Here is a 17945-nt window from a genome sequence, read left to right on the forward strand (position 1 = left end):
ATAGTATTAATTTTTCCAGTAATTGCAACACTGGGCCATTTAGGTCATAGGCCCCTCTGACATCTGCTAGATTAACTTTTCAGTCACCTTCAGATAATAACTCAGTCCTGTCCACGTAGCCACTTTAAAACTCCCTATTTCATAGTCGACTCAGTCTCCCCTGCTGTCTCCAGCACCAGTTGGGGATAGGTCACAGGAGTGGGGTGGGGTGCACAGGGCAAGGTCTGTTCTCTGAAACCTCCCTTCCCACCCTCTCATTGTGCTGAGTACTCCTCAGATGATGCGCTACGCTGGCCTTGCCCTTGCTGGAGACTTGTTACTTAGCACCATCACTCTGTCAGTCTTCCCTCCAAAAAGCAACCCTCCCATGTCCTAGTTTGTAAAAACTAGCTTTGCCTTTCCCTCTCCCCCATGGGAATCTCCTGCCAAGAACCTGACTGACCTTTAAACTTGATTCTCAATGTGGTACTTTCTATCTGTAATTACCCCTCCACCAAGTTGATAAACTCAGGCAGGAAAAACTCCAATTAGGTCTTAGTACCACATGGCCCTAACACTTCAGCCTCATATTCACCATTCCCAAATCTCTCTTATTTCCTAGATTTTCATTTCTGTGTTATTGTACATGTTTTTCCCAATCCTTGGCATCTCCACCAACACAAGGGCTCCTGTGAATCCTTTCTGTGTGCTCTGTGTTCTCCAAGATACTTTGCAAGTTTTTCTCCAACTAGTTAGTAAGGTAGGAAGAAGCATTTGAACTTCCCTAGCACCTATGCAGGCCAGACAATATGTTAGCTTTTCAGTCACTTTAAGTATTAAAGTGACTCCTCAAAAGACATGTAAACACACATAACAACTGTAAACATTTACCAAAAGTGTAAAGTGTAGAACTAAAAAGCAATGAAAAACTTTTATAAGCCTCTACAGAGTTTGTAAAATTAAAAAAAAATGAACATTAGTATTTATTACATATTTACATCTTAAAACACCACCCAATTTAGTAAAAACAGGGCATTCAATGGCACACTAGCAGCAGAAGCTATGTATTAATTACCAATCATCTTTACAAGGTCATACCTATATAAAAATAAACACTAAGGAGAATAAATAAACAAAAGTGAATAAGAAACAACTCTAATTATAAATAATACCAAATTTTAAACAGGAATCTATACAAGTTTCACTATATAAGGATTTTGACTCAAAACAGACAAAATGCACAGTCATCTCAAATTTGGAAGATAGCAAGTGAATAGATTTTCTCATCTGAGGCCTAGCCAACCTCAGTAACACTTCAAGGTGAAGCCATAAGTTCCTAGTGTACACTTTGGAAGGACTGGTCCGGTTGCATGTTCTCTGTTTTTAACTCCTCCTCTTCATTCACAGCACTGGCATCAGCACCGTTACATGGATTGTCTAGAAGGTCTCTGTTAAATCCATCTGAGTCTTCCTCCTTTTGCTCCTCACCTGTACCACCCTCTTCAGGTGTCTGTGTACTGGGGGTGTTCATTAACAAGTCTGCAAGAGAAATCATTATTCACCACAAGCACCTGATCCAATCTTACCTAATACAAACTTCTTCACAAGTTTAGATCAGTAGAAATGAAATCTACGCTCATATTTTGTTCGTTAATTATGATCACTTTCTTCCAAATAAAGCCATTTTTATACATGTATAAAATCCATTCAAACTGTAAGTCTTGAACTCAAACTTGAATCATAGCCAAATGCAACCGTTTTCATTCAAAAATCACTACTAGATAGAAGTTTTTAAAAATCGAATGTTCTTACGAGATGTATGTCAAAGTGATCTACAGTAAAGGACATTTAAGATACTCATTTCTATTTGGAAACATTTAAAGTCATGTATTATAAATAGATGAGCCTTAAAATGCTTATTGCCACGTAAACTTTGATAATGACAAGGAAAAACTGCCATCAACAACAGTTGTATCTTTGTGTAATTTTTCACAAGGCAGTATAAAACATCCATTTGTGAAGTTAAATATTAAATTCATTCTAACTGGAAAAAAATTATGATAATACCAGTGAATAATTTTCACTTGAGAATTTCATTATTTGGGGTGAAACTTGTTTTATAACATGGTATCATCACTACTTATCATAACTTATTTTCCCATTTCAAAAAGAAAAACTGGATTGGAAATTGACAAAGATAAATGCAATTGTGCATGCTTCATTCAAAACCAATTTGCAATTATTTTTAAATATAGTTTTAACAAACTTGATCGTCTAGTTTCCAAACCCACAGTCTGTTTTAAAACAGAAAATTTTAAGGCAGTTTTAAAAGAGACAAGGGAATCAACAAGAAAGCAACATAAGAGCTCACAAGAGAAGTGACACAATGCAATAAAAAGCATGTTTGGACCTATTCATGTCGCAGCAAATGGCTCTAAAGTCCTAAATGGGTGCAGAGAATTTTTAGAGATGTACCATAATAATTAATGTTTTAACTATCATAAAGATAAAATTATATGTCACATGTTTTGAGGGGTAAGGGAAGAATATGTTTTTGAAAGATCCAGAATCAATTTTAAATGATTAAAATAGTTGTTTAAGAGACACTCAGCTACCCAGAAAACCATCTTGGACTCGTATTCTTTGAGGATTCCAGCTAGCTCTCACACTCACTCTCTCAAATGTACATAAACTTAATATACTATATCACATTTGTCTATTCCTAGAGGTATTTTATTTTGGGGAATAGTAAAGAAGTTAAAATTTCTAACATGCCTTTGATATATTAATGGTAGAATATAAAATCCAGCATAAAATTTACCATTTCCTGGGGACTGGCTGTTACTCAGTAGCTTTGCCTGTCTTCTTTCCAAGGCCAGTTGTTTATTTCTCTCAATTCTTTGTTGTTGTTCTTCTGTTAGGCTTCTACTTGACTCAGAAGTAGACTTTGCACTTTCAGATGAGTTTGTCAGAAAGGGATCTAATTCGGTAACAGTTACATCGTGGCCATTAGTTTCCCCTACTTCATCTGCAGTAGAAAAGAAAAATTTAGTGCATCTGTAGTATTAAACTAGTTAGAGCTTATGCAGCTATTAACTGAAAACCAGTTTAAAGCAACCAGGTGCCAGACCTGAAGAAACACAATTTGTGAGGCTTGAGAATGTTACAAATACATGCTTGATTCAAACAAGTAAAAGGAATATTTATTAATCACTTTAAAGAGGCATTTTAAGTCAAATGGAATACTAATGGATTTCCCTGGTGGCGCAGTAACTAAGACTCCATGTTCCCACAGGGCCCAGGTTCGATCCCTGGTCAGGGAACTAGATCCCACAGGCTGCAACTAAGAGTTCGCATGCTGCAACTAAAGATCCCTCATACCACAGCAAAGATCAAAGATCCTGCATGCTGCAACTAAGACCTGGCGCAGCCAAATAAATAAATTAAAATTAAAAAAACGAAAACAAAAACAACACATTGGATTGTATACTTGAAATTGGTAAATTAAAAAAAAAATGCATGAACAGAAAACAAAAAAGTTCTTAGTTGCTAATAAAAGAACTTAAAGAATACAAACTATATCCTTGTTTTATATTAAAAACATTTTAGTAGCTTGCCACCTTGTCTGTATGACAAACAGTAATGATTTTATATAGGCTATTTTTGTATAGGGTAAAACTGAAACACAAAGTGAAAAAGGAAGAGAAATTTAGGGATCTGTGGACATACTTCCAAGTTAATTTTTTTAAAAATTCAGTGCTCTCTACATTAGTCTTAATAAATTCTTAAAGCCCTGTACACCAGTTATCTCAAAGTACGATGTTCCTAAAATGATCCACAGAGTATGAAAAGCAAATACTAGATCTTTCACTTATACTTCATTTAAGAATTAAGAAAAACTAAGTTTTACTAACTTATATTTAAAAGAAGAACTGGCAGTGACGAACCATCACTTCTTTGTATGACAGCTAATCATCTGGTCTTTAAGTTACCCTCAAGGCAGCTAGCTCATACTGTGGAAGGGTGGAGTTGGGTCCTCACTCATTTTTTAATTTCAGCATATTACGGGATACAGCTGATTCTGATTGCCCAGTTAAGCAAACTAACATACTATTTTAACCAAAACAACCCTAACAAAATGCACAAGTGGTAGCTTTAAAAGATTTTTGCAAAATAACAAAACACCTGTAGGTAGACAATAACAGAAGTACAGGCAGTAACTAAGAAGATGGCAAAGCTGACACTTCACCTTCTCTCTGTTTCATTTACATTACAGAGTCTAAAAACAAAACAAAACCAAACCTCATCAGATCTGACAAGTAGGCAAAAAAAAAAAAATCACACCACCAAGACCACCATTTGAAATGTGTATTTACATTACTTTCCTTGTCCTATGTAATACTGTACAGTGAGCTATTAGCTAACAACAGTAAAAACCACCACAAATAGCAAGACGTTTAAAACAGACAAACCAGTGAGGTTTAAAAATCAAGTATTTAATCCAGCCTTTTACAATCTAAGCCCCTTTTGAGGTTTCTTCCTTAATAGTGAAAGACAAAAAGCCACACACTTTTTCCTTCCCGGTACAGAAAAAAATGTGGCAAGAAACTAAAATGCATTCCTTTGTCAGGAAATATTGATGGAGTATATTTAGAAAACATTGCTGTAAAAGTTAAGAAACAAGTATTAGAACCAATTATGTAATATACAGGATTTCTAATATGCTTCACCTTGTAGGGCTTATAGGATTCTGAGTTACTAATAATCAAATAAATAAATTTAAAAAAACCCTACTTTTCTGTGAACCATGAAAGGAAAGATCTCTTCATCAGTAAATGACCTCTTTAGTACAAACAATGTCTTAAGGAAAATCCATGTGAATATAACCACTTTTGACTACGATAAAAGTGACACTAAAAAGAGTTAGAACCGCACGTGAAATGCATTCACTGCCACATTCATAGGCAAGCTATTGTGGGAAAGAAGCTAAAGCCAGGAATAGTCAATGTGCTATAGGATGCCAGCACTCTGGTACTTATAAACTAACAGATAAACAAACTACATAATAATTAAAGGGAAATAAGTGCTATTAAAAAAAAAGCATAGTGAAATCATGAATGGAGCTGGGGGTCCAATTTTAACAGTGTGGTTGGTGAGACTTCACCGAGGTGACATTTGGGCACAGTCTGAAATGAGTAAGAGAGTTAGCCATGCAGATTTAGGGACAAAAGGGAGGGCAAAGGACAGTGTTCAAGGCAGAGTGCAAAAGCCTTAAAACAGAAATATGCCTGGAAGGCTCAAGGAACATCTATGACGCAACTGTGGCTGAAGCAACCGGAGTGGGGAATAGTAAGGATACAGTCAGGGAGGCAAGAGGAACGGGGTGAGGACACAGAAACAGATTTTGTAGGGCCAAGTAGGACAATACTATTATATAGATTTTGGCTTTTACTTTGAAATAAGGAACCACTACAGGCTTCTGAGTAGAGGAACGACATGACGACACGTGCTAAAAATATAAAAATATAACAGCTGATTAATTTTAAGAAAAATGATTGAAATAATAAATAAATAAATAAAACAAACAAAAAAAAAAGAAAAATGATTGAAAAGGGGCAGGTGAAAATTTGCTAGTAAACTTCAACAAAAGTCCTTGCACTGGTGAAAAGGACTGAAAGATGAATACCAAGATTTACTGAGTGCAGTTAATGATGCTCTACTTCCATTTGGATTTATGCACCTTAGAAAGGTAAAACCAAGATTTGCAGAGAAAAAACTGAATCTACAACCAAACCTTCAAATCACTGATTAAGAAGTATTAGCCCAAGATTTTTGATAAAAATTATTCAGCAGAATATTCAATCATATTGTTCTCACTTTAAAACTGTAATGTTTTGATAAGAACAAAAATGATATACATTATATACCATACCAGTACAGCAGTACATGTATTAGAAAAATAAATAAAATGTTCAAAACCTTTTTACTGTTGTAGTGCCTCACACAAAAGGTTTGGAGACTATTCTCCCAGGATACAAAGAAAACAGATTCAACAACAAACAAGGCTCTCTGATATAGGCCTCCTCTATGTACCAAGCTTTCCCCTCCCCTAGGTAAAAGTAACTATGCTCTCCTTTGCCCACTATACTGTGTCCCCTGTTCATCTCCCACCTTGCAGACTACTGATATGTTACTAGTTCACAGCCTGTTAGCCCATAAAGCAAGGGGTCTAATCTCATTCATCTTTATCCCTGAACCTTTAGCACATAGTACGCAGCTCAAAAAATTCGATGAGTAAGCTAACTAACCCAGTAGTATATGCTATGGGATTTAGACTCTAATAACTAATTCCTTTCCATATATCAAATCTCATGCCAACAGTTCATACCATACCTTACCAAATAATTAAATCTTGGATTATTTAAATCACAATGCTTCACACTTTTAAAAGCAATGTATAAATAACTTTGGGGAATTCTATAAGGAGTCTTATTTTCTACTACATCTACTAAAAATTTTAAAAACAAAAAACAAACATGTATGGAGCCATCGCACAGAAAATCTGAGAACTATACAGACCCTGTCGGCAGGAACCATGTTTTAATGTGTGTGACTGCCTATGGTTGCACTGTACAGCTAACAAATGCAATCAATACCAGGAACAGTCACAGAGGTCTCATTAAAGCCCTGTATACAAGATCTGTACTCTTGCGTGAAACATGAACTATTTCATCATGAAATTGTTCTGCCTAATTTCCCAGAGCCACGTTTTTATAACGGTGGACATGTAGATGAACACCGTATCTTGTCATATATTTTTATTAACAAGCACTACAAAGAATCAATGGGTCATCATCATGAGTTCTCAAAAGCTCATGTTCTGTAGCTAAAAACAGTTTTACAACATCTCTTAATGGCACAGCACCATGTTTTTCAAAAATAAATACCACACACAACATTCTAGATGTACCAAGGCATCTTAACTCATTCCTTTCTACTGTACTTTAATTATATACTCAAAATAGACTAAGAACCCAGTCCTGTAACACTGCCTTCTCCAACTAGATCCATTTCTCAAAGCTAAATTATTATGAAGTAGATAAACCTATATTCTTACCATTATTGCTAACAAAATCTTCATGTAAGATAGGGACATCAAGTCGAATTCGTTTTAAACAGGTCTGAAAATAAAAGACATTTGTACATTTTCACTTAGATTTGGGGGGAAGTGGTCATTGATTTTATTCTTAGTTTCAAAAAAAGTTGTTCAAATAACTACTATTAACTTTCCTTCTCTCTACTGAGACTGCAAAACAAAGACCCCCAAAGAGCTACTTAGCCTCAACTCAATCTATCCTTATACAATTTAGCATTGTGAATGATATTCATAATAATCTCAACACCTACCTGAACTTCCTTTTTATTTCCCAGATATTCAACTCTGTCAATAAAATCTTCAAATTGCAGTTTAGGGAATAACCTATGCGCCCAGTGCTCCATGTGTCTGATTAGTGTCTTCAAGTCCTCAGCCTGGCACATAAAAATAAAAATGCTAAATAGAAGACCCATTCTCACAACTGACCTTGTCAGCAAATTTTAGAATTGAATAGTAGTACCAAAGTCACTGGTGTCCTTTTATATTTATAAGGTTAATAAACTTTTAGAAGAAACTTTAAGAAGAAAAATACTTATTAAGGGTTTAGAGGATTGCAGTCTAAGGGCACTGGATAGATTTTTAAAAATCAGAGGAAAAAAGAAACCCAGTATGTAAACTTAATAAAAGTTAAAAGATAATCACATGTGTCTTTTCAGAACTATAAAGTAATATTTGAAAATAAACTTTAATAAAATATGACAAAATATCTTTTAGAAATAACTATACAAACTGGCAGGTCTCTAAATCATATATAGAAAGCACTGAAAATCAGCTCTCTGAAAATACATTCAGAAATCCCAAGGGCAAAGTACCAAAGACTAGCGAGAATGGTGTAAACATTCTCAGACCACAATACCTCTCTATATTTGAAATTTCAACATTAAAAAAATTTTTTTCAATTAACTTCTTTTCTTTGACATATAATAAACTGCATATACTTAAAGTGTAGAATTTGAGATTTTAAAAAAATTTTAATGAAAATGAAAAGCAAAGTTTAATAAACTGGAGCAATAAATGAAAAAAGTTCCAAATTCCTGATTTTACTGTAAAATATTTTTTTCTTATACTGTTTTGAAATAGGAGAATGGTTAAAGGATCTGTATCAGACTGCATAGATTCAAATCTAAATTCTACCACTTAATAGCTGTGCAGCTTTGAACAAATCACTTTACCTCTGTGTGCCTTTTTCTTCATGAATAAAAAGAGAATATACATACCTCATAGGGTTGTTAGGAGGATGAAGTAATACAAGTAAAGTGCCTTACACAAAGTAAGTCCTCAAATGTTGGCTGTTATTGTTTGTGGTGGTATTTGATCTCGTCTAAGAAGCTAATGCTTAAAACAATCAACTTTATCAGTAACAATATGCAATACTGAGAACATATCTTATTCTCATTCTGATAAAGATAAAAGTTCTTTTTTTTTTTTTTTTTTGGCGCACGGGCTTAGTTGCTCCGTGGCATGTGGGATCTTCCTGGAGCAGGGATCAAACCCGTGTCCTCTGCATTGGCAGGCGGATTCTCAACCACTGCGCCACCTAGGAAGCCCAAAAGTTCTTTTAAAAGTTCAATCATCTATGATGATTTTCCAGTTGTTGGGGTAACTGATCAGCCACCTCACAATGTCACATTAGACTCAAGAGACAGAGAAGAGAAATACCTAAATACAGTGTGAAGTCTCAAGCCATACATGGAGAAAAAAGCATTGAGGATTCAACTTTGTGAGAGATTAATAAGAATTTTCAAAGTACAGAAGACTAGACAAACTCAGAGCCCACTCTCACCCACTGAAGGAACACACAACATTTATCTTTCATATAAGCTTATTTATCTTAATAAAGTACTTATTAAGAAAATGATGAAGATGTCATAAATTCAAAGCACCAATTCATCATTACTACCTGAAAATTTCAATAAGAGCAATGAATTAACCAAGCTGGGCATGGTTTTAAAATATCTTGATTTATGTTTAGTTCTGTGGCAAAACAGGACACAGGCTTATATTCTCCCTTTCTGTCCACCGAAACTAAGCAAATGTACAATTTTACAGCCTCCTAGATCTGAAATATTGGGATTAATTTTTACTTTTGTACCTCCCAATCACCTCCAAGTATTATATGCTGTCCATCCCTGTACTATAACCCTAGCCAAGCTATTTCATCTCGTTCCCCTAGAAGTGAAACACCCTCTGAATTGCTCTCTGCCTCCAGCTGCTCCCCTCTTTCCAGCTAAATGTCACACCAAGATCATGCTCACTTTGTATTAATGTTACTCTAGCTGGGCCATGAAATGGAAAGTCAAGGCTCTGCCCTTAACCACTGGCAATGCAGGCTTAAAACTCTAAAGCTCAGTTTCCTTCACTAGATAATGGGAACAACACTACCCCAGAGGTTGATAATTAAAGAATATATTCAAAAATACTTCATAAACTACAAAGCTCTACAAAGATATCATCTGTAAAAACACTGTAGCTACAGTCTACATAATTCAAAGAGAATTTTTAAATGTACATTTGTGCAGAGATTGACAGCTCCTAAATGTCTTCAGTGTCCTTTCCACTACATCATAGTTTCTAAAGAGTTATGATGATGAATGATAGTATCTGTGAAACAGTCTAAGATTCCTAGGAATATGATAATGGGCCCATAGTCTTATCGTGATTTTAAAAAACAAAGGTCGAAAATAAAAATTAGACATTTCTTACCTCATGACCTTTACCTTTGAATTTTGCTTTATCAAACACATGCCTTAATGCTGGAAGCCCTCTCTCTGAAATTAATCTGTGAATAGAAATATGTTTTAAATTTCAAGTTTTCTAAAGCCATCAAGGCCAAAATAAATAAATAAATAAATAAAGCCATCAAGGCCAAATCAAGACCACAAGAAGAAAAAAACATCTGCTGAACTGAAAAAAAAAGTCTTTAGAAATATTTGATCTCCAAATTATCCCAACCAAATGCTGTAACATAAGGGGGGAAAAATCATAGAAAAGTATAAATGTTTAAGGAAATAAGAGACTTCCCGGGTGGCTCAATAGTTAAGAATCTGCCTGCCAATGCAAGGGACACGGGTTCAATCCCTGGTCCAGGAAGATCCCACATGCCGCAGAACAACTAAGCCCGTGTGTCACAACTACTGAGCCTGTGCGCTAGAGCTCACAACCCACAACTACTGAGCCTGTGTGCCACAACTACTGAAGCCCGCGTGCCTAGAGCCTGTGCTCCACAAGAGAAGCCACTGCAATGAGAAACCCTCATACCACAAGGAAGAGTAGCCCCTATTCTCCACAACTAGAGAAAGCCTGTGTGCAGCAGTGAAGACCCAAAGTAGCCAAATAAATAATTTTTTTAAAAATGTTTAAGGAAATAGTAAATGTACCTCTCAGCATTCAGCTTGGGTATATTCCTTTTAACTGTTCTCTTTGGAGGTACAGGAACAGGTGCTCCTCTCCCTGACTCGGATGAAATATACCAAGATGTAATATTACTTAAATAATTTAAGCCTCATTTATAAAATGTATCATTTCTAAGCTGATAGATGGATAGGTAAACATGGACACACTCTGGAACCCTATACAGACCTTCTTCAGGTTCAGCTCCTTCACCATCTTCTCTCTCTAGAGAAGGTGGAGGTGGGAACGGAGGAAAAGTTTCGTCTTCCACATGCTCATAATCTGGTAGGTCAATCAAGCCATTCTCCTGTGGTTCTAGCATCTTTTCCTCTGGGGGAAAAAAGTAAATGTGTTTATTCATCCAAGTAGTCTTCCTATTACACAGTTAAGTTCCACTTGCAGCAAAATCCATGTGTTTCAGTCAGTTAAACCATATTTCAAACTCACACATCACAAAACAAAGTGGAGAAGATAATAGGTATGGGAAAAAGAACAAAGTTAGAAATTAGAACTGAGTTCTGATATAGACCCTACCACTAAATAACTATATGATTCTGAACAAATCATTTTACCTCAACTGTTGAGTTTCCCCACCATAAAATGATGACTTTAACTTTTCAGAGGGTTTCAAACTGTGATCCAAACGGGTGTGAAACAGGCAGGATACAAGTACCTCACCCCCACTTCAATCACAGAAGCTTTTTAAAAATACTGTTGGGGATTCCCTGGCATCCCAGCAGTTAGGGCTCTGTGCTGTCAGTGCTGAGGGCCCAGGTTCAATCCCTGGTCCGGGAATGAAAATCCCATAAGCCTTGCAGTGGGGCCAAAAAAGGAAAAATAAAAAGCAAAAATAAAAATACTGTTTAAGCATTGGTTTTCTAGTAAGGTTTCCTTTGAAGAAATGGAAATAATCCTTAAGTTAGTAACTTGAAAGAATGCTTTCAGTACCACCTTACTTGACTTCTCAGAAACACTGGACACTTTTGATCAGTTCCTTTTTCTGGAAAAGTGTTTTTGTTGACTTCTGAAACATAGTACTCACCTGGCTCTCCTCCCTTCCTGGACATTCCTCCTGGATCTTCTTTGCAGACTTATATTCCTCTAACCTGGTCAGTAAGCATCCAAGACTTCAACCTAGGCCCTCTTCACTCAGTTATGCACATAGCTCCAATTTATAGATGCGTCACTAACTTTTTATCTCCACCCGAGCATCAAATCCGAGCTCTAAATCCCCACTTCTCACTTTACAGCTCTAAAATTTCTCAAAGGCACCTATCATTATGCATAAAACCAACCTTCTAAATTTTCCCAATTCTGTGAATGACACCTATCCAGCTATACCAGTCAGAAACCTACAAGTTATCCTTGACACTTCATTCCCCCATCCTACATATCCTGTCCATTTTACTTCCAGGTTATCCCTTGAGTCTGTCCATTTCTCCCTATTTCCACAACCACTTCCTAACATCTCTTGCTTGGACTACTCCATTACTCCTATCCATTTTGCCCCTTCAATCCATTCTCCACATTACAGCTGAACTGAACCTTTGGAAATGTCAAGTTGATCATTACTACTAGGCTTAAATATTTCAATGGCTTCCTACTGCTCTTAGGATAATGATAAAACTCCAAGGCTCTGCGGGGTTTAGCACCTTCCTACTTCTCCTTACTTCACACCACTCTCCCGGCTTTTTTTTTTTTCTATCCTTCAGGCCACTAGACCTTTACAAAGGCAGTTTCCTATCTTGAAGGCTCTTCCCTGACTAATCTCTTTCAGATCTCAACTGTCACCTCAGAAAAGTCTCCCCCAATTTTCCTAAATTAAATCCTCCAAAATGTCAAGTACAATTTTCGTAGCACTTACCTAGTTCCAATATTAGGTTCTATTTGTATGATTATCTGATTAATGTTTGTCTCCCGTATTAGACTGTAGCTCTAAAAGAGTAATGACTAGGTGGGTCTCTTTGTGCTCCTCTACTGTATCCTCAAAGCTGATACACTGCCAGTGCTCACGAAATACTTGTTGATCTTCGCCCTCCCAACTTGAATTAGCAGAAAACCTGCACAGCTCTACAGCCCCAAAGGAGGGCACACCTCCTCACGCCTACTTCAAATGTGGCCAAGAGGGAAATGGACAGGGAAGGAACTCCTGGAGGACAGGGCTGGGACCCTGGAGGAATGGAACAAGGGGGTGGTCCCAGAGAGCAGAACTGAGGTAGCCAGTTGAGCTTTCTCATTTCAGTGCCAGGGCAGGTAGCCCAGGAATCCTCACTATCCAAATTCATGTGTTTCCTGAATTCAGATGGTGAGAGTTATTTTTAGTGAGTTCAGGTCATGGGTAGTATAATGCATTATCCAAGTCTATCAGATTCCTGAGTTTGGGATAACAAACATGAGAGTTCATGAAGGAGAGCTATATCAAAAAACCATCTGAATCTATTCAGTTCGAGTTTGGACAGGGAGAGTTCTGATGGCAATGATACTTGTAATTTCTGTCTGGCAGGATTTAATAACTGCAATGGGCCACTGAAAAAAAATTTTTTTTAATATTTATTTGGGTGCACCAGGTCTTAGTTGCAGCATTCGGGATCTTTAGTTGTGGCATGCATGTAGGATCTAGTTCCCTGACCAGGGATCGAACCTTGGCCCCCTGCATTGGGAGCATGAAGTCTTAGACACTGGACCACCAGGGAAGTCCCAGAAAGAATTGTTGAATGGAAGAATGAAGAATTCCAAAGCTTCCCCAAAACTGTAAAACTACAGGAGCTAGATGATCTCCAAAGTCTCCCCATTTCTAAATTTCCATGACCACAAGTACATAAAAACAAAACAAAGTATCAACCATAGATTTTCAAAACTGGAAAGGCAGTTAAAGGTCATATTGAAGTTCTTTCAGTTAAGTAAAAATAAACAACACTTTTTTCATTTTCACCAAGAACTTTACTAAACAACATATTCACCGTTTTGTTCCACTACCTTCTGCCAATTTTCAGGCAACTTCATAATTCCATCTTCCCAAAATCTTTTTATCTTTTTGAGCAAAGGCTTGTTCCAGACGCCTTTTACAGTCTTCAAGGGAATTGAAATTTTTTCCATTAAAAGAATTTTGTAAAGACCAAAATAAACAGAAATCCGAAAGTGCAATGTCTAGTGAATCTGGTGGATGAATCAGAGCTTCCTAGCCAAGCCATAACAGTTTTTGTCTGGTCATCAAAGATACATGCGGTCTTGCATTATCCTGATGGAAGATTATGTGTTTTCTGTTGACTAATTACACTCTTTTCGTCTTTTCGTCAAGTGCTGCTTTCAGTTGGTCTAATTGGGAACAGCACCTGTTGGAATTAATCGTTTGGTTTTTCAGAAGGAGCTCATAATGGAGGACTCTATTCCAATCCCACTATATACATAACATCACCTTCTGGATGAAGACCAGCCTTTGGAGTGGTTGGTGGTGGTTCATTTCTCTTGCCCCATGATCTCTTCCTTTCCACATTATTGTACAGTATCCACTTTTCATTGCCAGTTACAATTTGTTTTAAAAAAAACAGAACATTTTCCCTACATTTAAGTAGAGAATTGCATGCAGAAATACAATCAGGAAGGTTTTTTCAATTTACTCATGTGGAACCCAAACATCAGAGTGATTAACATAACCAAGCTAGTGCAAACTGATTTTCAACACTTGATTTGGATATTCTGAGTATGTCGGCTATCTCCCGCATGGTATAACATTGGTTGTTCTCAATTAACTGTCTCCATTTGATCACTGGTCTACCTGATCGTGGAGCAATGCCAGCAAGAAATCTCCAGCACAAAACTTCACAAACCACTTTTGACACGTTTCATCAGTCACAGCACCTTTTCCATACACTGCACAAATCTTTTTTTGTGTTTCAAGTGCATTTTTACCTTTCTTGAAATAATAAAGCATAATATGCTGAAAATGTTGCTTTTCTCTTCCATCTCCAATATTAAAATGGCTACACAAAAATTCACCAATTTTGGAAAGTTTTTTTTTTTTAATGCATGCTGATATGACAGCTCTCACAATACAATCTAACAAAATTGTTTTGAATGAAGTTAAAGACAACTAAGTGCTACTAGAGCCATCTTACGGGGAAAAAAAAAAAACCAACGAACTTTTTGGCCCCATTCTATCAATAGTTAAGCCTTCTGGGAAGAAATGGGGTTCATACCTTTGAGGTCAATAGAGAGTTATGAATGAGATAACAGGGCACAAACTATATTAAGTGTAACACTGCAATACAAGGAACCAGCCAAGCCTGGGGTGGGACTTTCTCAGTAAACTGGTATTGAATAAGACAGTCTATCTTGGGACTTCCTAGGTGGCACAGTGGTTAAGAATCCACCTGCCAATGCAGGGGACATGGGTTCGATCCCTGCTTCAGGACTATCCCACATGGCGCAGAGCAAGTCCGTGTGCCACAACTACTGAGCCTGTGCTCTAGAGCCCGCGAGCCACAACTATTGAGCCTGTGTGCTGCAACTACTGAAGCCTGTGTGCCTAGAGCCCGTGCTTTGCAACAAGAGAAGCCACTCCAATGAGGAACCCGTGCACCCCAACAAAGGGTAGCCCCTGCTCACCGCAACTAGAGAAAGCCCGGGCGCAGCAACGAAAACCCAACACGGCCTTTAATTAATTAATTAATTAATTATTTTAAAAGTCTATCTTTCACCTCTTGACAATAGTTGCACAGTTGCATAGTCTCTTTTTAGACACTGATGAAGTTGTCTTCCCTTCCTCTTCCAGTCCTCAAACTCGCAGAGTGAAGGTAACAAACTTAATATCCAAATTCGTTCCCAGACCCTTAGGTGTCCAACGTCCAACTTTTTCTAAGTAACCAAAACAGGAGCCCCTGTCGCCAAGAAGTTCTACCGAACTCCTTTGCTATCCAGCCCTAAAACTCCCCAACCCATCCCTCTTCTCCAACCTCCCCTCATCCTCGCTCCCTGTCTGTGCTCTCAGGTCAACCGCATTCACTCATTCATTCGTTCATTCATTCAACATTCACAGGACGCCTCCTGTGTTTAGAAGCCGCCGTGCAGAAGCCGGAGACGTAAAGATGTATCTGACACACGTTCCCTTTCACTAAATGGCTTGGTTTACAGAGAGGCAAACCCGAAACGCAAACAGGAAGTAAAAGCGCCCGCCCTGGTCCCCACCGACCTCCTCTCCACACAGGTCGCAGCCGGTCAGGCCTACCTTCCTCTCCAGTCCCGGTCAGCCCAGGTCCGTCTCAGTCGTGTCTTCCTGCTTCCTCACTCCCTCTGCGACCTCCCGGCATCCCCGCTCCCCCGCCTGACTCCCTCGGCCGTCTCTCCCCTCGGGAACTTCGCTCGCCCACCCGCCTGCTCTCACCTCGCGCAGACTTGCAGCGGCCACAGCACTGTGCTCCGCGGGGAAAGGAAACCGCTTATCTCGCGAGACTCTCGCGAGATGAGTCCTTGCCGTTTGGCGCCAAATCTGCGCACAGCCTGGGCGGTGCCTACCGGGCCCGCCTCCCCCATGCCCCGCCCATCCACTTCTAGTCCCCACTTTTCCGGGGTCCGGTCTATCACAGCGGGGTCCGTTCCATCACAGCGGGGTCCGTTCCATCACACCGCCCCCTTCACCACCGCTTCCGGCCTCCTGAATTCCTCGGAGGTCTTTAGCCTTCTTGTCCGCGTGGTATTCCTGTTCGTTATGCTCTGTGCACTTTAGACTTGGAGATAGGTCTCAGGTTTTTAGAAAACTGGATTGTGGATGGAATATAAAGGATAGAGGCAAAACTACCGATTCTTCAGAGTTACTAACGAAATTCCTTGAATATAAGAGTTCTATTAGTTGTTTGTTGAATAATGAGACGAGAAGAGAGGCAGTAAAGAGTTAGTGTTAAGATTGTGGACACAAGAAGAATGTCAAAAATGTGTTGACATATTTCATTAAAATTATGAAATAAATATGTAAAAAAGATAAAAGAAAGTAATTTGCAAGCTCTTTCTAAAATTATGTATGCAAATATATATATGTACCACATTTTCCTTAATTTTATGGTTTTATTTCTATAAGTACAAGATAACATTAATATTGAGCAATTTACAAAGTTAATTTAAATGGGGAATATGTTAACTTCAAGAGTCTGGGTAACTGAGGCAAGAGGCATTTTTCTAATTATCCAGATAATAGTCTATATTCTCCACTTCATACCTAATAAAGTAAATATAAAAGCACTTTGAGGGAATTCCCTGTTCCCTGGTGGTCTAGTGGTTAGGACTCAGCATGTCCACTGAAGTGGCCTCAGGTTTGATCCCTGGAGGGGGAACTAAGATCCCAGAAGCTGCACGGCAAAAAAAAAAACAACAACAACACTTTGAGAAATTAAAAAGTTATGTGCCACCCAGCCCCCCAAAAAAGCCCAGAGCTGAAGCTCTGAGGGTTTGAATCTCAGTTTCAACATTTACTACTTGTTGACCTTTGTGCTTCAGTTCCTTATTATTAATAATAGTATCTACTTCATAGGGTTATGAGGATTAAATGATAGTACTTAGTTAATGTTACCTATTGTTATCCATATAATTTGTAAATTGACCCTTTTAGAAAATATAAAGGCTTTGGTAATTGTTTGTAGGTCTATGTGAATGTAACTACCACAGTTGTAAGGCGTTGATATATTAATGTCTAAGACTGTTCTCTTTTTGATATGTGAGGAATACTTGAAATATATTTTCCTTACCAAATGCAGCAGAAATATAAAAAATAGCTTTCCCATATACCATGTGATTAAAACTTTTAGAATTGTTTGATGTTTTTAAAAGTGAACAGTGTTGAAAACACGTGAGGCCGTCAGTTGGCGGCAGCTGCGGACAGAATTGGAACCTCTTGCTTCGGTGTGGTCAGGTTTCTCCAGTATTACCTCAAGGAGCAGGAAGACCAGGTCTATATGCTGAAGAAGCTTGACCTCATGGTACAAGAGACCTGCTCAGCCCATCCTGCTGGGTTCTTCCCAGACAAATACTCTTGACACCAAATCACCATCAAGAAATGCTTCCAGGTGCTTTTGACCCAGCAACCGCGCCCCATCCTCTGAGGATCTTTTAAAATATCATATCTCTTCTGCTGCCTGCTAGCTTTTGAGAGAAGCCATGCTCTCCAATCTGTGAGCCTTCAAGCCTTCCTACAACCCTTGCTCTTTGGAATCCAGTCTCATCATTGCCTTTGATCATGCTTGTGAGGCAATCATGGTAGCATCCCCTTTAAAGGGAAGATGTTTGAATTTTCTTTTCATACTTTGAATCACTCCCCGGTTATTAAAATGATTTGAAAGAGCTAAAAAGAAAAAAAGGTTAATAGTGTTAAAGAAAAAAATAGATAAAGAACAAAGACGGAGTATAGAGTGTAAAAGTTTTTCTGGCAAGCTGG

General features: G+C 38.0%; 1 protein-coding gene, 1 non-coding gene and 1 pseudogene across 10 annotated transcripts; 1 reads left to right on the top strand and 2 right to left on the bottom strand.

Annotated features, from left to right (window-relative positions):
- Positions 1-74: 74 nt before the first annotated feature.
- On the bottom strand, positions 75-15970 carry TIPIN (TIMELESS interacting protein). 9 transcript variants are annotated; one of them, XM_057722933.1, is made up of 9 exons: positions 15906-15946; positions 13486-13857; positions 10715-10855; positions 10513-10585; positions 9839-9914; positions 7387-7509; positions 7097-7160; positions 2801-3007; positions 75-1518 (listed from the first exon to the last, which is right to left on the bottom strand). In XM_057722933.1, exons 2-9 carry the CDS (start codon positions 13619-13621, stop codon positions 1316-1318), a joined length of 1023 nt encoding a protein of 340 aa, XP_057578916.1. In that variant the 5' UTR covers positions 13622-13857; positions 15906-15946; the 3' UTR covers positions 75-1315. The 9 variants fall into 9 exon arrangements, with proteins under 9 accessions (XP_057578916.1, XP_057578921.1, XP_057578920.1 ...); XM_057722938.1 differs by lacking the exon at positions 13486-13857 and adding an exon at positions 11568-11631 and having other exon boundaries at positions 15906-15936; XM_057722937.1 differs by lacking the exons at positions 13486-13857; positions 15906-15946 and adding exons at positions 11568-11631; positions 15750-15897.
- On the bottom strand, positions 6515-6648 carry LOC130847255 (small Cajal body-specific RNA 14). Its single transcript, XR_009052038.1, has one exon. It is a non-coding gene; the product is annotated as a small Cajal body-specific RNA 14 (non-coding RNA).
- Positions 15971-16805: 835 nt separating the features above from the next.
- LOC130844704 (H/ACA ribonucleoprotein complex subunit 3-like) lies at positions 16806-17613 on the top strand (annotated as a pseudogene).
- Positions 17614-17945: the final 332 nt, after the last annotated feature.

This window comes from Hippopotamus amphibius, chromosome 2 (genome assembly GCF_030028045.1).
Source record: "Hippopotamus amphibius kiboko isolate mHipAmp2 chromosome 2, mHipAmp2.hap2, whole genome shotgun sequence".
In the NCBI taxonomy this organism is placed as follows: Eukaryota; Metazoa; Chordata; class Mammalia; order Artiodactyla; family Hippopotamidae; genus Hippopotamus; species Hippopotamus amphibius.

Coding starts and splice junctions, on each gene's coding strand:
- TIPIN (XM_057722933.1), bottom strand. CDS start 13,621: ATGGAAAAAATTTCAATTCCCTTGAAGACTGTAAAAGGCGTCTGGAAC. Junction 10,856..13,485: donor GAAGGTAGTGGAACAAAACG/GTGAATATGTTG, acceptor TTTTTCCCCCAG/AGGAAAAGATGCTAGAACCA. Junction 9,915..10,512: donor CCCAAGCTGAATGCTGAGAG/GTACATTTACTA, acceptor TTCTATTCACAG/ATTAATTTCAGAGAGAGGGC.